The sequence below is a fragment of the Anas platyrhynchos genome, chromosome Z (assembly GCF_047663525.1).
Source record: "Anas platyrhynchos isolate ZD024472 breed Pekin duck chromosome Z, IASCAAS_PekinDuck_T2T, whole genome shotgun sequence".
NCBI classification, from domain to species: domain Eukaryota; kingdom Metazoa; phylum Chordata; class Aves; order Anseriformes; family Anatidae; genus Anas; species Anas platyrhynchos.
The window spans coordinates 66,012,184-66,035,649 of record NC_092621.1 but is presented as its reverse complement, the minus strand read 5'-3'; the positions used below and the strand labels follow the sequence as shown (position 1 = coordinate 66,035,649).

Here is a 23,466-nt window from a genome sequence, read left to right as displayed (position 1 = left end):
CTTTAGGCTGAATATCATGAAGAACTTCACAGAAAGAGTGGTTAGGCTTTGGAACATGCTGCCCAGGGAAGTGGAGTTGAGTAGAGTTGCGGTCCCTGGAGGTATTTAAGAGACGTATGGACAGGGTGCTTAGCAACATGGTTTAGTGGTGGGTTGACAGTATTAGGTGGATGATCTTAAGGGTCTTTACCTACCTAAATTATTCTATGATTTAGGGTCCGCTTGCTTCTGTTATTCCACCTATAAATTCAGTATCATTTTAAGGTGGTAAAGGTACAAAATGTATACGTCTACATAACTGCCTACTCAGCCCAGAATCTGTACTGTAGTTCACATATAGTATTATAACATTGTGACTATTCACAAAAAAAAAAAAAAAAAAAAAAAAAGTGGTGGTAATATAAAGGACTTTCATATTTTACATGAGTTTGAATCACTGACAAGAAGAGTCTGACAGCTGCAGGTAATGTCTTTTTTTTTTTTTTTTTTTTTTTCTTCTGCAATTTTAAAGACATCATCTTTCATCTCCTAAAAGCATTTGTAGCATTTGTAAAAGTTACAATTGACTTTTGAGTATCAAGAGTCCTTCTTGGAAGACAGATTTTTTTAGATAGCAAGCAACCTAAGATCATATTCATCATTGGCAGTTAAATGCTGAATTGACATTGCGATGTAGAGTTCTCTTTCAGACTATGCAGCTATGATAAAAAGCAATGAATCATCTGTGCAATTGAAACACCATATGAACATTCTAGCCACATAAGATTCCCAAAGTCTACAGTACTCCACAATGCAAATTATGGGATTGGCAACACTTCCATTTGTGTAGTAGGATGTATGAAACAGGAAATCCATGTTTCTCCCTGCTTTCCAGATATAATGGTAATATACCTTTACGTTGTAACAAGTGAATGGAAGAAATTGGAGCTGGTGTAAAATGAATAATCTCTTAAAACAGTTGCAACTGGCACTGATTTGTTCTGAACGGTATTAAAGCTGTCTTTCCTGGAACTGGGACAGATCCTATCTGGAGTATTGTTGCTTGTTTCAGTGTATGTATATGTGGGAAAAAGATGTAGTAAAAGAAATTTTTCTTTTCTGGAAAACTGGAATAACTGTCTTACAACATTGCCTAGCCAACTGCATTTATTTCCAGTGAAGTGACTACACTTGCAGCTTGGTCACATGCCAAGGCTGATGATGTGCTTTATAGATGCAGAAAGTTATGTTAATAAAACTAGAAATTATAGTGCTACTACCCACAAGCACAGACTTTCCTATGACAATATTGTTTACTTAAAAACTAAATATTATAACATTAGTGATTTTTTTTTTTTTTTTTTTGCAAATCACTTGCCCAGATTTTTAACCAAATCTAACCAATCAGTGTTTCTGCTTACTTGTCAGTTGTGGATAACTAAATATTTGCTTATGAAGCTAAGCTGCTGTCTGCCAAACATTTTGAGTTAGTTTTTTTTTTTCCTTTCTTGTCTTATTCTTTTACACCCTCCTAGAACTAGAAGTAGAAATATTGCTTGTTCTAATTTTTGGTGAAAAAACAAATATTATGGTATTTGGTCATGCATAGAATCATAGGACCATTCAGGTTGGAAGCGACCTCCAAGATCATCTGGTCCAACCACCCCCCTACCACCAATGTCACCCACTAAACCCCGTCCCCAAGCATCACGTCCAACTTCTCCTTGAGCACCCCCAGGGACGGTGACTCCACCACCTCCCTGGGCAACCTGTCCCAGTGCCTGACTGCTCTTTCTGAGAAGAAATGTCTCCTCATTTCCAACCCGAACCTCCCTTGGCACAACTTGAGGCCATTCCCTCTAGTCCTATCACTAGTTACCTGTGAGAAGAGACCGACCCCCAGCTCCCCACACCTTCCTTTCAGGTAGTTGTAGAGAGCAGTAAGGTCTCCCCTGAGCTTTTTCTTCTCCAGACTAAACAGCCCAAGTTCCCTCAGGTGATCCTCACAGGACTCGTGCTATCCAGGCCCTTCACCAACTCTGTAGCCCTTCTCTGGACATGCTTTCAACAATCACTGTTAACATCTTATACTAAACATGATCGTTGTTTTGGTAGGCCCAATGGTCGTTACCACAGATGAGTTCAAGAGTGCAGTGCGGATTATCTCAGTGGAGGTGGAGATGTTGGGGGAACTGGAAATGGTAGTTCAATAGGGATAGCTCAATCCTACTCTTTATATGATAAACAACTCAGACACATAGTTCCTGTATCTTACACTACAGCCTCTTTCAGAGGTTCTCCTAAGTGATATGGTTGCATAATTTGACTTGTGAAGGCTGGTGGGTAGGAGTCAGAATTGGAAATTAGTTAAGGGCAATCAGAGATTAGAGCTGTATTTTTATCTTCCTTTCTTGTTGCATTAAACAGAAATGTAGTTGGTGTGGAGCAAAAGTGAAGCAACCAGTGAGTAAAAAACTTAGTTACAAATCAGTAGTGATTTGTAACTGTATTACTGATTAGTACTGATTACAAATCAGTACTAATTTGTACCTATTCTGCTTTATCATTAAGCCATGTCTGCTCATTTTTATTAAACTGCCTAGTTCTCACCACATAGTTTGATAGCTTTATGAATGATTTACACCTTGTTCAGTTTGAATAGAGTATATAAATGGAAAGTAAAACATGTTTCAACAGTTTTGAAAGGATCATCCTTTTTAATATTTTTAGGTTTTTTTTCTTCATTACCTTTGAAACTCTGACATCATGGCCGCAATTTTTGATCCATTTGAGGATGACTTTTGAGTCATTCAGCTTCTTCATATGCTTCAGTAAGAGGCACTTGACTATTTTTCTCAGCTGCAAACATTGCCTTATCTAGCACCAGTTTTTCCTACTGTTGTCACCCATATCCATGTATGCTGGTGATTTTTCCAGACAACAAGGCTGTGCTTTTTGGCTTCTTCATTTCCTTTCCATGTGTCCTTAATTAACAGTGACACCCAGTGAAGTAGTTGGAGTCCTTTAGGCAGAGCACTTAAAATCATGAGCTTTAAGAGTCACGTGTAATGGAGCAGGGGAGTCTGAATAGGAGTTTGGAGAGTAAAATCCTGTATGGAAAGTAACAAAAGTGCAAATGAAAAGTTTTTCTGTTTGTTTAAGTAATTTATAGTGTGGAATCAAACCCAAGAGATAGATTTAAAATTTAGCAGTAGGACGTCTGTGGTCTAGTTTCCAACTCTAGTAGCAAGTCACTGTGGCCAACTGACATCCAAAAAGTTAAAAATACTGCTGCAATATCTTTGCCTGTGGTAAAGGAAAGCACAGTGGTTTAAAAACTAATCTTACCATCTGTGGTATTTCAACATGGAGGGCATAGGTTACAAATTTCTGTACATTCATTAAATGTCTTTTTTTTTTCTTTCTTTCTTTTTTTTTTTTTTTCCCCTGCATTTACTGCAGCTATTTCCATCAACATAGAGTAAGTGCAAGTAACAGTAAAATACTGGTAAGTCAGAATGTAGAAGTTCTAAATCCATGTACAAATGTAGTAAGTTAATCAAGACAGAAGTGCTCTCCCTCTCCCCCCACTTACCTGTATTATCTGTGTAGTCTTTCAAACACATGACTGAAACATGCACAAATTGTCATGGTCAATGTTGAGTGGAAGACAACGAGATATGCTTGTTTATCTGTCTGGTGAACAATTCTGAAAAAATATCAGTTGATATAGGATTTGATATATTCTTTCAGACAGAATATGCACAGTAGTCCTAGCAGAGTTCTGACTGATAGTGGTTCTAGTTTGGGGTAAAAATAGGTAATTACAGTAGATGATAGTGGATGCCAATGATGATAGTGACAGAGCTCTTCAGGAAGACTAATTGCTAGGTGTGTAATTTGAGATATGAAAGGAACACACTGAGAATAATTAAAAAAAAAAATCAATATATTTTCTGCATATTAATTTTTCTCCAGTTGCATTTAGAATGTTTCCATGTCTTGTGTAATTCTTGTTTTCTTTCTTTAACTGAATTGTTTTGTTTGATGTGAGAGGATGAAAACTCAGAAAAGTAGCAAAGAGAAGAACAGCTGAGAGAATCATGCTGTCCATTTTAGATTATAAAGAGTGATCTGCATTGTTCAAATGGTGACTTTTTAAAAAAATTTCATTGATGTTATCATTTCCCATCTAGAAATTTGTGAATTTTATATGTCCCTAATGGCTTATAGATATTTATCTGAATGACAATTAGTAAGGGAACTGTTGATCTGTTTGTGTTCTTTTTGATGTATCGGTCAATAGTAATAATAAAAATAATAATAATAAAAAAAAGTACAGTCAATTTCAAAACCTCTTTCTTCCAACCACATAAAAAATAATGTATATATTGATTTCTCTGATAATTGTCCTGGAAAAATGGTGGGAGTTTAATGATATGAATGTATTGAAATGCATTTATCAATAGACTATGTATTGGATATACTGCATTAGAAATAGGTCTGGATGTGAACATTAATGGCCTATGTCAAGGCTTATAAAAGTGCAGAAATCATGTAAATAGGAAAAAAAAAAAAAAGAGCAGAATACCTGTAGGAAAAGGCAGACATTTCAGAGGAAATGCAGGAGCAAGGTCCTCTGTATTAATCTAGCAAGTTCCTTAAAAGGATACAAAACATAGTCTGTTGTACATATGTTCTAGATTTTATAGAAGAGACTTTGTGAGAAATATTTTCAGAGCCTGCTGGGATATAGTTGAGATTATGGCAATTTCCCATAAGAACATGTGTTTACCAGCTCCAGCTTCCTTTTGAAACACTATAAAGAATTGCTTTCATGGCATTTTTTTTTATTTTTTTTTGGGGGGTGGGGAAGGAGGGGTAAGGGGTAGGGTGGAGTGGTGGTGGTTTTGTTTCTTTTTGAACAGGCAGAACAAACAGGATATCTTGGTCATAATGAGCAGCATAATGCAATGATAAGTGCATCCTAATTGCAGCTTGTTTATATAATGATTATGCCCACAATTATTTCAATGGGTATTCCTGTTTCTACACAACCTAAGAAGTTTTTAAGCATTATTGTCTCTATTTTGTTCTTTTTTTTTTTTTTTCAGTTGAAGACTTCCATGTAGGAGAAGGACACTAAAATTAGAAGTACTGAAACCATGCCAATCTGTAAAAATGTATATGGAAAGAAAAATTGGTGTTTTTCTCTGCCTTGGTTTTAGTTGTCAATGTTGGATATCCTACATTACTAGCATTATGGTATCCAGTAAGCATTTGAAATCATAGAATCATTCATATTGGAAAAGACCTCTAAGATCATTTAGTCCAACCATTAAACCAGTACTAAAGTCTACCACTAAACCATGCTACTAAGTTCTATATCTACATGTTCCTTGAAGACATTGAGGGTTGATGACTCAACCATTTCTCTGAGCAGCTTGTTCCAATGCCACAAAACTGTTTCAGTAAGGAAATTTCTCCTAATATCCAATCTAAACCTCCCCTGGCACAAATTGAAGTCATTTTCCTTCATCTTACCACTTGGTGCTTGGGAGAAGGGCCTGTACCTTACCCTGCTATAGCCTCCTTTGTGGTCATTGTAGAGCACAATGAGGTCTCCCCTGAGCCGCTAAACAACCCCAGTTCCCTCAGCCACTCCTCATTGGATCTGTTCTGTAGACCCTTCACCAGTTTTGTTGCTCATCTTTGGACATACTCCAGCACCTTGATATCCTTGTAGCCCAAAACTGAACACAGTGTTCAAGGTGCATCCGCACTAGAGCTGAGTACAGAGGGACAATCACTTCCTGAGTCCTGCTGGCCACACTATTCCTGGTACAAGCCAGGATGCTGTTGGCCTTCTAGCTACCTGAGCATGCTGCTGGCTTATGTTCAGCTTGCTATTGACCAATACCCTCAGGTTCCTTTCCACCATGTCCATTTCCAGCCACTCTTTCCCCAGCCTGTAGCATTGCCAGGGGTTGTGCAGGACCTGGCACTTGGCCTTGTTGAACCTCAGTTGGCGTTAACCCATTGGTCCAGCCTATCCAGGTCCCTCTGTAGAGTTTTTCTACCCTCAAGTAGATCAATGCTTGCTCCTAACTTAGTGCCATCTGCAAACTTACTCAGAGTGCACTTGATCCCCTCATCCAAATCATTGATGAAGATATTGAAGAGAACTAGGCCCAGTACTGAGCTCTGGGAGACACCACTAGTGACTGTGGTGAATGGATTTAAATCCATTCACCACAATTCTTTGGGCCTGACCATGCAACCAATTTTTAACCCAATGAAGCCTACATCCATCTAAGCCTTGAGCAGTCACCTTTTTCAGGAGAACGCTGGGGGAAATGGTGTCAAAAGCCTTATTGAAGTCTAGGTAGACCACATCCACAGCCTTTCTCTCATCCAGTAAGCACATCACATTGTCATAGAAGGAGAGTAGGTTCATCAAGCAGGACCTGCCTTTGGTAAACCCATGCTGATTGGGCCCGATCACCTGGTTGTCCTGTAGGTGCTGTGTGATGGTACTCAAGATAATCTGCTCTGTGAGCTTGCCCAGCACCAAAGTCAGACTGATAGACCAGTAGTTTCCCAGACCCTCCTTCTGGCCCTTTTTATAGATTGGCATCACCTTTGCTAGCTGCCAGTCAACTGGGACCTCCCCTCATAGGCAGGACTGCTGATAAATAATACTGCCTTTTATTTAATTTCACACAGATTTATATACTAGCAGAATAATGAAAAATAAAGGAAGAAGTAATTGATAAAAGAACAGCCTCCAATACTAATTTGTACACCTCTTCAGAGATCTGTTTGGAAGAATCCAGTGTTATGGCTCTGGAGAGGAGAGGGGTGCAAGAGCACTGGTCAGTACACAAGGATTACTTCCAAGCTCAAGTAATGAGCTCCCAACAATCAGGAGTTCAGGAAAAGGTGGCAGGAGGCCTACACAGTGCATAGATGAACCAGGAGCTCCTGAGTGAATTCTGACATGACAAAGAAATGTAAAAGAGGTGGAAGCAGGGGCAAATAACCCAGGAGAAATGCTGAGCTGCTGTCTGAAATTGCAGAGGTAGGGCCAGGAAAGCCATGTCTGACTTGGGGTTACTCTGACAAGGGATGTGAAAGGCAAGGAGAAGGGCTTCTGCAAATAAATAAACAGCATAAAGAAGGATAGGGAAAATGTGAGGCCACTGCTGAATGAGATGGAGAACTGGTGACAAGTGACATGGACAATGCCAAGGTACTCACTGCCTTCTTCATCTCAGTCTTCACAACCCTGGTTGGCTGCAGGAATCCCTGGCTACTGAGACCAGAGTGAAAGTCTGAAGCAAGGAAGACTTGGCCTTGGTGGAGCAGGACCAGGTTAGGGAGCACTTAAACTGGAAACACATAAACCTACAGAGTCTGATGGTTTGCACCAGGGAGTGCTGAGTGAACTGGTTGATCCTAGTGTGAGGCCACTCTCTAGTATCTTTGAAAGGTTATGGCAGCTGAGAGGCTCCTGATGACTGGAAGAGAGCAAATGTCACCCTTGTCTCCAGGAATGGCAAGAAGGAAAATCTAGGAAACAGCACTGGTCAGCCTCATCTCAATGACTAGGAAGTCAATGGAGATAATCTTCCTGCAAAGCACTTCAAGAGAGATGAAGGCTAAGCAGGTGAGCTACAGTAGTCAGCATGGATTTATGAAGGAGAAACCAAGCTTAATCAGCCTATCAGCCAGATAGTGTCACCTACAGTGAGGTGACTGGCTTGTGGATGATGGGAGAGCAGTGCGTGTTGTTTACTGAGACTTATTGGCATTGTCTCCCATAACATCTGCACAGAAAAGCTTACAGAGGGTGCGTTAAATCAGTGGGCAGGCAAGTGGATTCAAATCTGGCTCAGTGGTGTGGTCCAGAGGGTTGTGATCAACTATGCATAGTCTAGTTGGAGGCAAGTCATTATTGGTGTGCTATCAGGGCTAGTACTTGTGCCGGTACTAAGTTTGCAGTTGATAGAAACTAGGAAGAGTGAGAGACCCACTAGATGATTGTGCTGCAGTTAAAATGGACGAAGGGACATGCGTATAGTTGAAGACAGGGCAGATAGGAATCTCCTGAAGTTCAGCAAACAGAAATGCAAAGTCCTATATCTAGGGAGGTATAACCCTACGCACCAATACACACTGGGAGCTGACCTGCAGGAAACACACTCTGCAGAGAAGGATCTTGTGGACACCAAGCTGGCCAAGAGCTAACAACATGCCCTTATGGGGGCAGAAGCCTTCTGAACTGCACTGGGACAAGTGCCACCAGTAAGTCAATAGAGGTGATCCTTCCTCTTCTCTCAGCCCTGGCAAGGCCACACCTGGGGTACTGAGTCCAATTCTGGTCTCCCCAGTGGAAGAAGAACACGGACTTCCTTGAGCAAGTCCAGCACAGAGACAAAAAGACAGTTAAGGGACTGGAGCCTCTTTCATGTGAAGAGAGGCCGAGAGCGCTGGGACCATTCAGCCTGCAGAAAAGGAGGTTCAGGAGAATCTTACCCACAGGTAAAAGACCAACCAACCAACCAAAAAAATCCAGAACAACACTGGAACATTTCATATGAGAAAATCAAGTATATATTATGGTGAAGAGGCTGATCTCTTTCTGAGGAAAAAGTGACCCTTTCATACTTGAATGATAAGAACTTGATAGTTTGAGTAGAATACCTTTTTTTTTTTTTTTTTTTTTTTTTAATATTATTATTTCTTGTGCCTCTACATGTCTGGATTTTAAATTTCCAAGTAGGTCATTTTCAACTGATATCAGTATTTCACCTATAGCCTAGATTTGATAACTAGTTCCCCGTTCATCTATCAGAAATGCTTCATCATTTTAATGTCACAAAAAGTTTAGTGGGAAGACCCTGGAAAGAAGTTTTGAGAATGAATCATAACTGAGGACAACATGAGGTTAAATATATATTCGTAGAACAGTTTAAAGGAAGAAGCAGAAGCTCATTACCATTTAAAGACCCTTTCTAAACAAGTGAAGGGAACAGATGTGCCCAAATAGGGTCAGTGACTGGCAGGAAGTAGTTTTCTGTAGCTTAGGTGAATGGAATGAAAGCAGCACTGCAAATCAGCTAGGTAAAACTACAAGATGATTTCTACACTTGACTAGTTTAATACCCTTTGTCAAAAAAATGACTGAGATGAATGAACAGTGCATTGTTTCGTTCTATCCCACATTACAGGTAAAATCTCGTTCTTTCCCTCCCCTCTCCCCCCTTATTAATATGGAAAATTACTAAGGAAGGAAGGAACATGATTATTAGTTATAATTACTTTGTGGTCCCTGTGTACAAAACATGTAACAATATCTAACAGGGGGAGAGGAAAAGTATGCTGCTGCAGCGCGCTCAGTAGAAATTACACCTCTGTGCTTGGCACATCAGTGAAAGTACTGCTTTTCTTACTAGCAGAAGTTGTCAGGTAGATAAGTGGCTGAGCCAGGCCAAGGTCAATTTCTAGTGCAAAAGTTAAGATTGTTAGAATCTGAAGTAAATCGTACCACCTGCATTTCCTGCAGTATGGCTTTGGACTGCATCAAAGGCAGCAACTGTACATTTTAACCCAAATGCACTCTGAGTTCAGTACATGCATTGTCCTACTATGGCCTCTGTTTTTACTTGATCACTGCAAACAGTGGCATTATAGAAATAAGTTATAGTAAAGGCTGTGGAATAGTGTAGCATGTAATATTGCTGTGTACTCTAGAGAGGTTTCTGTCTGGTTGTTCCCTCCATTTATAGGTACATGTGCAGATGTCATATAAAGAGGTGGGTTGTTGGATCTAGTTTTGATCTGCATATCAGTGAATCTTAAAGACAATAGAGTTAGCTGGTGGGAAATATCTGAACCAATTGCCATATGAGCTAGAGTACCATGAAGTAAACATTAATATTGAACAACAGCATGGTATTTCATATTATGAGTAAATAGGCTTGTAGTAGTTCAAAGGGGAAAAAAAAAAGAAAAAAAAAAAAACAACAATCAAATACAACTAACCAAACATCTCTTTTTAAAAAGATCAGTTGACCTCTTATTTATTTTGATCTCTCTGTTAAGCAGACAGTGCATTAGCTTTTGTACAGTGCTTGAATCACGTATGCTGTTTCAGTTTTAAAATAACAAATATTAATTTCCAACTCCAAAGGTTTCTTCTTCAAGGATAATTGAAACAAACACACTTATTTTTCTAGGCCTCATTCCAGAAAACTCAAGTGCATGCATTCTTGCTTAATGCCTGGAGTCCATTTTTCTTTCTGCTTGAATCTTGAAGGAAATATAAAACTGTATGCTGGAAAGGATGGTTTTATTATGAGAAATCTGGAGTGTTTCTCAGTGAAGAGATGCCTTCCAAGTTTTTTTAGAGTACAAACAACTATTCAGTAAGTCATGTTGCTCAGTAGCCTGAATATTGACCTCATATTTGTTAAATTGCTGTTTACTTTTTTGTCACGCTGCGGATCCTGATACATATGTGCCTGGTACAGTGCCAGTCATTGTAACTGTTAAAAATACTTGATGTCAAAATACCTCAAGCTGTGAAGAATTTTCTGTTCAATTCATAATATGATAAAGTAAGTGAACCACACACTATTACCTGTCTTCACATGACTTCTTTAAAATAGTTTCCTCTGAAACTCCATAAAATTGCTTTATATGCATTGTTGGATAAATTTCGAGATCTAGAAGTCTGGTTACATTTGACTAGAAAAAAATACATTTGTTCTCATCTAAAATCTGTGCTGAATATTCATTGACTGCATTAGGAACAGGACTGGGCTAAGTATCTGTGCCTCTTTAGGGCTGCGGGTGCATTGTTTCTGCATGTCAGGAATGCAGGGTTTTTCTGAAATTGTATTTTAAAAATAGCATCTTTTGCTGGTTGGAAAATCATTGTACTTTGCTGCATTCCTTCCTCCTGTACTATCAGCATAGCTTTTGCAATAATGGTACTTGCATGCTGATTAAAAGCAGCGCTTTTACTTTGACTTGCTGTAGAAGTACCATACTGTTATAAATTGCTGCTATGAACTTTTAAACTCAGGAAAACTTCTGAATAAACGTGATAAGGGATAAGGTAATCCCAGTCTCAGAATTCATTCCTTCACTGAAATAAATCACATCATTTTCAGCCTCACTGTTAACTTCTCATTTTTCTTACAAGATGTTCTTTAAAATTCATCTTTATTTTTTTAAATCTCCTCCTGCTCCTATTAAGCTTTCCCCTCTATATATTTTTTTATATTTTAAAGTTGACTAGACATATAATTTCCTTTGCATGATATATTTTTCTTGGCTTACATAGAAGGAAGAAAAGTAAATAAAACAAACTAGTACAAAAGAGGTGCTCAGTCAGAGAGTGACAATCCAGACACTGAGCAGAACAAGTAATAGAAAAAATGTTATTTAACATAATTAGAAAAAAAAAAAAAACACTTTGGGAGCCCTAGAAGGTTACAAAAAGTGGTTAACACTTCAGACTGCATTGTGGATCACAAATCTTTGAATGACTTAATAGTGTTAACACAGTCTAACCATGCCAGGTTGTCATTTTATTTCAATGCATGAACCTGAAGTGATACCTTTCAGAAACAAATAAATCTCTGTTTGTGCTACAGCGTTTCCCTTTACATTCTTAAGTCTGCTTGAATTTTTACTGATCATATTCAAGTAATTTCCTCCTTAGTGTTGTTGAGGAGAATGTTAATATGAATGATTTTTTTTTTTTAAAGTGCATGTTTGTATACTATTTAAGGTTTTGCTCACACATATGACATAAAGATGAAGCTGCAAGCTTTTCATGTCTTTGATGCTTTCCTCTTATGTTCTGCATTTATTACCTGCAGAGGTGCCATCTGTATTTAGTGAATGAGGATTTTCAGTTGCTCTGGGGAGCTCCTACACAACCTCATATAGAACCTCCGCCAAAGTCCATTGCACTGTGTTTGCGTCATGTTCATTAGCTAATTGAATTACTCTTGTACTGAGGGGCTCTGTTAATTGACAAGGACACAGACTATGCAAAAGGCCAGACAGACACAGAGAAATAGACCTAATACCTGTCCCAAAGAGTGTATAGTCTTTAACATAAGATAGCACGCAGCAGACAGCAGTAGCATAAAGCATTAAGACCGGTGTGATGGCTGGAGAGGCAGTGGTCTCAGCCAAGACTAGCTGTGCTAGGACCCAGTGACCAAGCTTTTTTGCTTTCATTCAGTAGTGCAGTTCCCATGTTCCCTAATTATGGCAGCGTTATAGCGCTTTATAGTAAAATAGCTAATACAAGGCCAAGTTCATCTGGCTTCACTCACTATTAAAGTGGAATACAAAGGTGGAGGGACTGAATTCAACATTCTTGGTATTTTCTCCTGCTGTAAGATGATAGAATCATAGAATATCCTGAGTTGGAAGGGACCCTTAAGGATCATCAAGTTCAACTCTTGACACCGCACAGGTCTACCCAAAAGTTCAGACCATGTGACTAAGTGCACAGTCCAATCTCTTCTTAAATTCAGACAGGCTCGGTGCAGTGACCACTTCCCTGGGGAGCCTGTTCCAGTGTGCAACCACTCTCTCTGTGAAGAACCCCCTCCTGATGTCATGTTGTGCCTTCCTGAACTGTGGGCTTTAATTGGGTGCTAGGCTTTTCCCTGTCATTCAACATAATGCAAAATTACACTGTTCTACTTTTTTGATGGGGAAAAAAAATATATATATATTTCTTTTTTTTTTTTTTTTTAAGTTCTTCTGACATTTCTTAATGCTAGAGAATAAAGTTCAGACAGTTGAACATATTTCGAGTGTTATTTGAAACATGTATTGTGTCCTTATTTTAAATATGTAAAGCCTTCATTTTCCTACCCATGAATCCTGAGCTACTATAGCATCCGATGCATGTGAAAGGGCAACATGTTTATTTCTTTATCTCAAACGTATAATTGTAAAATGTAACAGTATCCTGTAATTAAAAAGCAACCATCATGGCATTCTAGGATTTAAAGTTCTAAGTCTTTAATATTAACTGTGCTTAAGGAAACAGCCTTTTCCAACCACTATAGAAGTATTTACATCTGATTTACTTTACATTTGATTGAAAATTTAAGTAAATCCCCAAATATTTTGGTATAGTTGTTCTGAGATGTGGAAAATAAAATCCCAAGTGGCATTCAGCGGGATTTCTTAGTTACAGCTGAAGTAGACATTTAATCAACAGCAAATCTTTATTGTTATTTGTTCTTGCTATTTATATATCCATAAATAATTAAAATGATACATTCTCAATTACCAGTGATCAGTTGTTTTGTTTTGGTTCAATAAAGGACATTTCCCTTGTGCACCCTCTTGGATTTAGTCTTTCATGAGCAACGCTGAGACTGTTCTTGGCTGAGGTACTGGGTCAGATTCCTTTCTGAAGCTACTGAATTCACTACAACCTCATTACTCCACAGTTTCACATTGAACAAACAGAAGAAGAAACTGAACCTGATGCTTATTTACTTTCTGCCTCCATACCTGTCTTTTCATTCACTCAGTTAATTGACAAACAGGCAAATGTTCATCTGTGTAGCCTTGTTCTTGCTTGATGTGTATCAGCATGGTAAGACAATGGCCATTGACTTTCCAGTGCAAAATCAGTGGCAGGACTGGCTTTTACAGCATTCCTAGTGTTCTCACAGTGAGTCTTCTTCATCCTCATATGGCAGTCCATACCGGTCCCTTGGGGCTGCTGTTGGTATGGCTGTTTTCTGAGTCTGTGAGCTGAGACAAATCCATGACTTGATCTAGGTTCAAGAAGAAACAATGTAAATTTTTCACCTGTAGGCAATGCCTGCCATCAGCATAGGATGGAGTTTTAGTGTTCACAGAAATTATCAGATTTGTTTCTTTTATCTATTACTTCATTGCTTTTTTGTTTTGTTTCATTTTTACTGTGAATTGCTTTCTTTGGGTAATTTATTTATTTTTATTTTTATTTTCCTGATTCACCTAACTGTATTTAATGTTTGTAACAGGATTTGGTTTCAGACAAATAGTTTTAGCAAAGAAGGACAACATCAGAGGAAATCTTCTGTTTTGGAAAAACAGCAACAATTGTTGTTTGAAAAGGATAGTGGTTTTTCTATTTTGTTCTATTTTGCTACTTAATCACTGTTCAGTATCTGTTGCAATGCAACATATGCAAGATATTATTATGCCAATACAACTATTGCCACATTTCTGTGTGGTAATTTTTAGCTGTATGACTTCTCCTAATGGAAATGTCTCATACAACAATAAAAAACACTTTTTCTTGAGTACTTTTAGATGATGTTTTATGCCGTTTTCTCCTATTTGCTTTGAATACTTTGGGCAGGCAGGATTTCTTTTACTTGTATAAGTATGTATGTGTATGTCTCTCTCCTGCAAGCCAAATTGCCAGAAAGGAAATACCTTTTGGGGGTTAAAATTTTATAAAGTGTTTAATGTACAGCTTCCAAAATACAGTTAGGAGATTTATTTTGGGAATAAATTATTCATCTGTTATCATCCATTGTTGGCAGGTGCAACTTTGTAATTATTTTTACCTTTAATTTCACCAGTTTGCTTATTGTCTGCTTGTGAATGCTATTCAAATTGTGTATACCTCTGATGATATGCTGGATTCAGCCATTGCAAAGGTCTCAAAACAGTCACAACCCTGGGTACTGGGTTTACCATGTGGTTTGCATTATATATGGTGTAGTTCCACCCTGTGAACTTGTTTCAGAAAGTGCACCTCCTGAATAACACTCTAGGTACTGTCATGGAAAATCTTATTTAGTAATAGTATTTGTTCACCCAGTTGATGTCCAGTTTCACTGCATTGAGAAAAAACTGAAAATCTGTAGGTATAGCGAGCGAAGCATGAGTTTCGTTCCCTGTCTTTACACATAACCAAGCACCATCTTCAGAAAGAGAATCTTTCCACAGAGAAAATCTGTTTGTTTTTGTTACTGACTTTCTCTTCAACCCTTCTGTGTCTCATAGTCTTTTTCTTTCAAGGAGACAGAAGACACTATTTGGGGGAAATAATGTTACAAGGCTGTGGACAGACATGATGAGGTTTATACATCTCCAGCTGAAATGCAGCCTTTTCATCAGCACATATGGATGCAGTGTGTTTTTTGTTTTGTTTTGTTTTGTTTTCCTCTATGGCTTCATGTAATTTAGGATTTAAAAAATTTCAAAAGGATGAGATCTTTTCATTTGAGAATCTTGAGATATGTGGTAGCCAGGATTATAGTTATTTTATCAAAGTTATATCTTTTTCTTGTTTGGGCAGGTGTATTTTTCCAAAATAAACCAGTTTTAACAGTAAAAAATAAAAAGAAAGAAAAACGTAATGTTGAGATTACACATTAGGATGGTTTATTATGTGGCTTGTTTAGAGTAGCTTTATTTACCTCTTCCATTAATTTTTAAACATACTGGGATTAATTTTTTTTTTAATCCATTTAATATTCATGAAAACTTGTAACTTTGTTCTGTGCTCCATACCACTGAGCACGTCGTTGTAGCCTTGTTCCATACTAATTGTTTTGCCTCATTTCTTTGTCTTGTTCTGCACTATTACATTATAAGAGATATTCTAGTAGCTCTGCAGAAGCTATTTTGGCTCTTAAATTGCTCACTTTAAAATGGTTGACAGTGGAAATTTTGTGTCATTTGGCCAAATCTAAATTGTACCTATGCAACAGTGATCACCAAGTGTCCATATATATATGTACATAAACAAACAGAATTTTTTTTTCTGGGGTCTTGTGCTTGTACAAGCAACTTGGTTGTTAGTGTCATGATGGTATATGTGATATAGAGCACTTTGCCACAAGTAAGCTATAATGTTGCCCAAATACATGCTAAAGCACAAACCTTAAAAAAATAAAATAAAAAAAAAATAATAAAAAAGAGAAGTATTCTGAAATTCTATGCTTCTTTTAAGGAAGCAAAATTGGCAATGATAAGAAGAATCTGTGTCACCATTATTCACAGCTAGTTCCTTTCATTGCAAAGATGTTGTCTGATTTTAGTGATTCCCTCTAAGAATAAATTTAGCATTTCGAAAGTTTGAAAAATGAACACCTTCTGATTAGTTTTACTTTATAGCTCCATTTTCTCACATAAATTTGGAATGAGGGCTTTATACTGTGCTTACCTTTTGTAGCTATCTCATTTCCCGTGCTTCACTCAAGACTAACAGCCAGAGTAAGAGACAAAAATAGGTAGCTGAAGTTGTTCATGCACAATTATAAAATTATACTGAATACTTTGCCTTCAGTAGTTCAGTGAAAAAATAAAAAAAAAATGTTTTCCAGCTCTTTCAGCTTAAAACTATAAATGTGCTTCTTTGTTCTTCTTTCGACAACTTTTCAACATCTGTCTTAGGATCAGCTTTGTGCTTGTCTGTGTTGTTATCAAGGAGAAGGAGACTCATGATTAAGATTTTGTCTGCCAATAAGTTTAACACCTGCAGAAAAGTGGGCAGTCTTACCCACATATAAATGACTCATACAATGATTTTATTTAGACCTACACAGCTGACTTGTCAGTATTCATAAATGTATTTCTTGGCAATTGCCACATGGATAATCTGGGCTTGCATTTTTTTCTCTTCCTTCAGGCATTTCCTTTTGTTATGTACAAGCACTAGCAGGATTAATTTCCTTCCATAATAATACTTAACACTTACGTAGTGTCTCACATCATGTAAAAAAGATTATCACTTTTTTATTATCTTCTTCTAAAATAGCTTCCTCTTCCACTTTAACTTCTGCTTTTATACTTGTCTTTAGTGACAATGCAAGACTTCATTCTACTTGGGATTAAGAAAGTTATGAGTGTTTTATCTTTGATCTTCTGAATGCTTAAACTGCAATTTGTTCATAAATATGTATTGAATTTTGTGGCCAAATTTCTTGTTTTGGAAGAGAATTTTTGCTTCCTTTTCCCCTTGCAGTGAGAAAAAGTCGAAGAGCCCTGAAAATCAGTGCACGTAGATATACTTCTGCTGTTGCCTTGGTTATTGTTCAGGAGGAAGTGAAGTTGCAGACTGAGGATAGATAAACCACTAGTCTATAAAGCACTGTCTGCATTGTGTGTCTGTATGGAGAAGTGGAGATAAGGTGTGATAGGACTGTGGTTTCTGTGCGCAGCATGCTGCTCAGTTCTTTTCTGCCTTCTTGAGCAGAGGAAAATTGTAATAGCAGAAGTTGCTGTGTTCTGGCCAGTAAAGTAACAACATCCTTAAGAGAAGATAGGTCATTAATGTCTGTGGTTAAAGGGTGGTGAGTATGCTCAACAGCTTAGGTGTTTGTGCTTATATTGAACTTCCAGAAAGACAGAGTGATGCTGGATAAAGTATTTATGACTTCCATTTCAAGTACCACTTAGCTATCTTTTCTAAAAAATCAAATGACTTCTACCTGATATGCAGATTAGAGTTGAAAAAATGTTTAGTTTTCAGTATTAATTTATGGAAGACGTGTCCATGCACCCTATATGTTTTCAACAGTCTAGTAACTATATTAAACTTCTTATGTGAGGTTTTGACTATTTAGTAGACAATCCATTTTTCTTTTCTTAATCAGGTCTTTACTACTATGCTGAGGCACGCAAGATGTCCATAGAAGAATAATGGAAGCCCCTGAATACCTTGATTTGGATGAAATAGATTTTAGTGATGATATATCAGTAAGTACATGCATTTTTATTTATTTATATTTAAAATTTAATATAAATTGAGGGATTTTTAGGTATCTCAGTCCTGATAAAACAAACAGAACTATCGTTGCAAGTCACATTTCTTTATACTTCATACAAGGGGATGTTTAAACAGGTTGATTTTTGAATAAAATAAGGTATTTTGTAAGGGAAACTTCTAATCAGCTTAAGGCCCTCTCCTTCAGGTGGTAAAAATGATTTGCAAGTCACATTAATAAATGAGTTTTATTTCTGGATCGCTTATGTACTCTAATTGTCCTGAATGAATTACACGCTAAGGCTAGCCATAGTCACTAAAATGATATTTTACTTCTTTTTTTTTTAATCAAATACATTTCCATTAAAAAAAACAACAAACAAACAAACAAAAAACACCTCATACCTCTCATCTGTGAATTGCTCCTTCTTCACGTAAGTTGTTGTTTTGCCCTTACTGACAGAAGCCAGCTCCAGTCCAGCAAGATTTATCAGTAAGAGTCATACAGCTTCTTGTGACATGGGAGAGATGTCTGCAAGAAGCAGAAAGACTTCCATAGATTCAAAGTACTGATCTTTAATGTAACACCTAAAATAACTGCAACTGTAATTGCAAGCAAAAAGGCTGTTGTTCTAAATTATATTGTTAGTGGTTCTTAGAGAAAGCACTGATGTAGTGTATTCTGTTACTCATATAAATGTTGCTCCTGCCAATATTCCTGCTTTTTTGAGTTGCCAGTATGCTGAATGTCTGATAAACAAAGGACTTGAATACACAAATTAAATACACCATAAGAAGAATTTATTAATTCAGTTTTCAGGTCAAAGAAAGTATGCTCCTGTCTCCTTCAACATTCTTCATAAACTTAGTTTGGGATAGTGTTGTAATGTTTTGTTTGACTTTTGTTGTTATTTTTTTTTAAAAAAACAAAACAATACGAAAGGCCTGTTTTTTCCTTTAGTATTGGGGACTCTTGATTCATTTTAAAACATTCCAGATGCTTTATTCACAGACAGATTCCTTTTGGAGAGGATTTTACTTTTACCTATTGTAACATTGAAATTTATTAAAGAGGAATATGGCAAATGCCCAAAATATTACAAGACAATAAGCCAGTCTCGAAAGAATACCTTATTCAGGGCAACTTTCTTTTTATTACTGTTATATAGTAGATCATGTCCTGGTATCTGTTTCTATGCTCAGTTTTGCAGAACTGTAAAGCATAATAGATGTAACCTCTCCATGTCTCTCCCGTTGTGACTGTTGCTGCATACTGCTGGGTTAGGTTACTCACTTTTCCACTGAACAGCTCAGGCTGCCTGCTTTAATACGCTGTTCTCTCATTGGATGCTGAACAATGAATTAAAAAGCAGCACAAATTATAGAGGTGGTGGTTTTATTCCCACTTCAGCAGGTAAGGGAACAAAGGATTTGTTGCCAATAGCCAGATTAATAAGAGAATCTGGTTATTCTAGTGCTCTACTCGTCTGTTACTGTGTACAATTTAGAGATACCTGACCTTCACACTTTACCATTAGCCTGCCATGGAAAGAGCAGCTGCACAGTACTGGAGTTAGCAATTTAAATTGCTCCTTTTAGCCCTCTGGTTTTAATCCAGAGCAGAAAAGTACTGGCTAAAAATAAGGGCAGCTAGAAGGTTGTTAAATGATGCGCTCATAAAAGTACCTAAGTTAGAAAGCCACTGTGTTAGCAGAGGTCCTTGTAGACCATTTCAGCAAAAATGTAATAGGCATAGAAAATGGACTAGGATTTGTTTTAAAAGGCAAATGGACTTGTAAGTGTTCTTGCTTTGTTTTTTGATTAACATTGTAAGTAAGTAAATGAAACTACATTTCTCCAAAATAACATGTTTCGTTGGAAAACTAAGATGATAACATTTGCAGACCCATCTGGTATAGTACATCTGAGTGTAATTTAGACAACAGAATAGATTTATGGGACTCTTGCTTACATTAAACAAAAATAATATTCTGTTCACAGTGACATTAAAAACCAAACTTACTATTTTCTTTTATTACTTCATGAATAACTATTCACAAAAAAAGTAAAAAAAAAAAAGCTAAGACCTTTGTTGCATTAAATGACAGTATGTTTTAAACTTTCCCTTTTCCCATTACTAGTCCTGATTTTCCCCATAAATTCATCCCTGCTTCTAGGTTGTGTACCATTGTTATAACTACTTGAAGTTTTCCTCATCCTTTAATTAAAATGCTGAATTTCTATTGCATTGGCAAATTAAGCAAATTGAAACTATTATAATAATTTCTTGGTTTACAGAAATAATACCAAATGCCTATTCATAATATATATAAACCAGAGCTCCTGGTGCTAGATATTTGTAAGCTACCCGAAACTGAGTTTGTAGATCATTCAAATAGCTTTGTAAGGAAAAAAGCCTTGCTCCGTGGAGCCAATGCAGGACTGGGTCTAAAGTTTGTGAAATGTGAAAGCAGCAAAAACAATGAATGGGTTAAAACACAATGAAGAAGCTACCTTGTTGCCAAAAATTTCAAAATACTTTAAAAAACAACTCCACGTCCATCATCACTTGGCAGTACATCAGTAAACTATTTATAGTCAGGATTATGGCCTATCTCCTGACCCCCCACCTACCAGGTGCAGGACACCTCCTGAGCTTGCTGTAACCCCACCTTGGCCATGGTCAGAGTTGGTGCACCCCTCAGACTTCCACAAATGTGCAAGTGATGCACAGCCAGACTTCCTCTACCCAGCAATCAGGACTTCAGGGCTCAGCATGGAGAGTCCTACACAGCTGTGCAGAGACAGTCACTGACTGCAATGATTTGTTTGTGACTGCTTGATTTGTTTCCCACCCATGTGATTAACACCTACATAATTGTCTTTTTTCCACTCTCTCCCTTCTCAGAATTTAAAAAATGCAGATAGCAACTAAAATGTACTTAGAAGATACTAGATTCAGACAGACATTTTGTACCTTTAACAGAATTAGTGTCAATATAGGTATCCTTTGAAGTTAAAGCAATAGCATTAAATGTGTATATAAAATTGTATTGCATAGCCCAAATAACTGAACTGGTATTCTGAGGATGCTGATTGCAGATATGAAGTAAGAAACTTTTTGAAGGGGGGAGATCAACTACTGTTGCCTTACTTTTTCTTAATGTAGCTAGCTGCTCCCAAATAAGCATCTAGGACAAAGGTTAGCGTTACAGAGTTATAAATGATTAAGCTAAAGTAATATAAAGATATTAACTTAAGGGGATTTGAATATTAATTATTGAATCAATTACGTTGGAAAATACCTCTATTTCAACCATTGACCTAGCACTGCCAAGTCCACCTCTAGACCAAGCTACTAAGCTCTTCATCTGCACGCTTCTTGAATACCTCCAGGGATGGTGACTCAACCACTTCCATGGGCAGCCTGTTCCAGTGCTGCAAAACACTTTCATTAAATACATTTCTCCTAATATCCAACCTAAACTTCCCCTGGTGCAACTTGAGGCCTTTTCCCTTCATCTTATCTCTTGGCGGTTGGGAGAAGAGCTCGATCCCCACCCCACTATAGCCTTCTTTAAGGTTGTTGTAGAGCCTAATAAGGTTTCCCCTGAGCTTCCTTTTCTACATTCTAAACAAACCCAGTTCCCTCAGCCATTCCTCATTAGTTTTGTTCTGCAGACCCTTCACTGGCTTTGTTTGCTCATCTTTGGACATGCTCCAGCACCTCGATGTCCTTCCTGTAGTGAGTAGCCCCAAAATGAACACAGTGTTCAAGCTGCAGCCTCACCAGAGGGCAATCGTTTCCGTATTAATGAAGTGGTTTCTTTTCCACTATAGCAAATAAACTGAAATGAGGCTATTGGATGGCATACAGTAGTAACAACACCTAGGAACGTTATGAAGAAGGAGGGTGTCTGTTTTCTCTATCTAAGTAAAATCAAGGAGCTGTGAATTTCAGATCAGGACATAATCACAAGGGTCTTGATCCAGTGGAGGTAAATTAGATGAGCTTTGGTACTGACTCCAGCTGAACCAGGACATAGTGCGTAGTATAAGAACTTCTTTACTGAAAGGGTTGTTAGGCACTGGAACAGGCTGCCCAGGGAGGTGGTGGAGTCACCATCCCTGGAAGTCTTCAAAAGACGTTTAGATCTAGAGCTTAGGGATATGGTTTAGTGGGGACTGTTAGCGTTAGGTTAGAGGTTGGACTCGATGATCTTGAGGTCTCTTCCAACCTAGAAATTCTGTGATTCTGTGATTCTGTATTCTGGAGTTGTCATTGTTCTGATGACATGGTCTGAGAGTCATGCTATCTGTCCAACTTTGCCATTTGACTCTGTTTCAGGAAATATTTAAGGTGTTCTCGACAACAGAAACTTAAAATGTCATTTTCACTTTTTTTTTTTTTTTTTTTTTTTACCTCTCATACATGCATTTCTGTGCCACAGTTCATGATCTGGTATTTCTTCTTTCTGCTACTTCACAGGTAAAAGTGAGTCTGCAAGTGGCAGACAAGTTGCACAGCCAGAACAGCCTTGCTAGAGATTGAAGTTTTCTTTCTCATATCTTGTTTTAAAATTCTTTGCATTAAAATTTGAGAACCAAGTGAAATGTAAAATGTTGACATTTTCCATTCATTCAAATTCTGTAGCCCAGTTTTACATGACTTATAAATGTTTGTATGACAAGGGAGGTTCTGTTTTCCCCTGAATTGGTAGTGTCTGTTGAAGAAAATTGGGAATATGGGAATATTTTACATTTACATGGAATAGTTGTTACTGCCTCTTGACTTTTATTTCCTGTTAATACTTTTCCTCCATCTTGCAAAGTTCTTAAGGGTTTTCTAAAATTAACTATGTCAGGTTGGCCATAGGAATGCCTTAAAAGCAGCGGAAAAGCAAACAACCCTCACACAGCAGTCAAAAAGGCCATTACGTGCATTAATCTGGGAAGAAGCCTGTTACTGAGTTTCACTCTGAACCACAACACACTTTTATAAAATAGCAAAGAGCACAGATACATTAACTGGCAAAGCAGCCTGATGTGCTTACCTCTCACACTGTCACCTATGCTTTTAGTCATGGTCCTCAGTTCTTGGTTGACTTGGTTACTTTGGTGGGGAACTGTGAGAAATGAGGTTTATTTTTGTATGTAGAACAATTTAAGATTATGGAACAAGTGGGAAATGATGAATATTAAAAGCCATTGAATAGGCAGTGAATCTCAATGATGTTCTGGGGGAGAGCTGCAATCTCAGCCTCTTTTTCTGTCACTCTGGTACCCGTAATAACCTTGAAATTCTGGTCGAAGAAAAGCTAATAGACATTACTGTTAGATCAGAGCTGGAACTAGAATATGTGAGAAAGTAGTTATAGAAGGAAGAGCTGGCAATGTATTGCACTTATAGTTGGGAAAGATCCATTTTAAAGAGCAATTTTAGTTGCTTGCTAGACTGAAAGCCAGTTCTCCACAACTTGGCTACAAAATACAGATGGCAGAAATGTAAGTGTGCAAAGTCTTTGTGAGGACAGAGGTGAGTGGGAGGAAATCTGTTAATGAAATCAAACCAACATGATTAAAATGCATAATCAAATTTATAACATTAAATTTTTGGTAGTGGGGAGGGTCAGATGTAATTGAATACATTTTAGTGCAGTTTTGAAGCAGAAAAAAAATATTTTTCCAGGACAGAATGGGAAAAAAAGACAGAAAGAGAAGAGGAG

The 23,466-nt window shown here is 37.6% G+C and overlaps 1 protein-coding gene across 6 annotated transcripts in view; it reads left to right on the top strand.

Annotated features, from left to right (window-relative positions):
- Positions 1-23,466, top strand: part of SNCAIP (synuclein alpha interacting protein) — a 90,064-nt gene that overhangs the window by 17,918 nt on the left and 48,680 nt on the right. For 5 of the 6 annotated variants that reach the window (XM_038170531.2, XM_038170534.2, XM_038170530.2 and 2 more), the window contains one exon: positions 17,631-17,733. The exons of the other annotated variant lie outside the window; for it this stretch is intronic. In XM_038170531.2, the coding sequence (XP_038026459.2) occupies positions 17,677-17,733 (57 nt within the window). In that variant the 5' untranslated portion in view covers positions 17,631-17,676. Of the gene's footprint in view, positions 1-17,630; positions 17,734-23,466 lie in introns of those variants that run through there. 6 annotated transcript variants of the gene reach the window in all.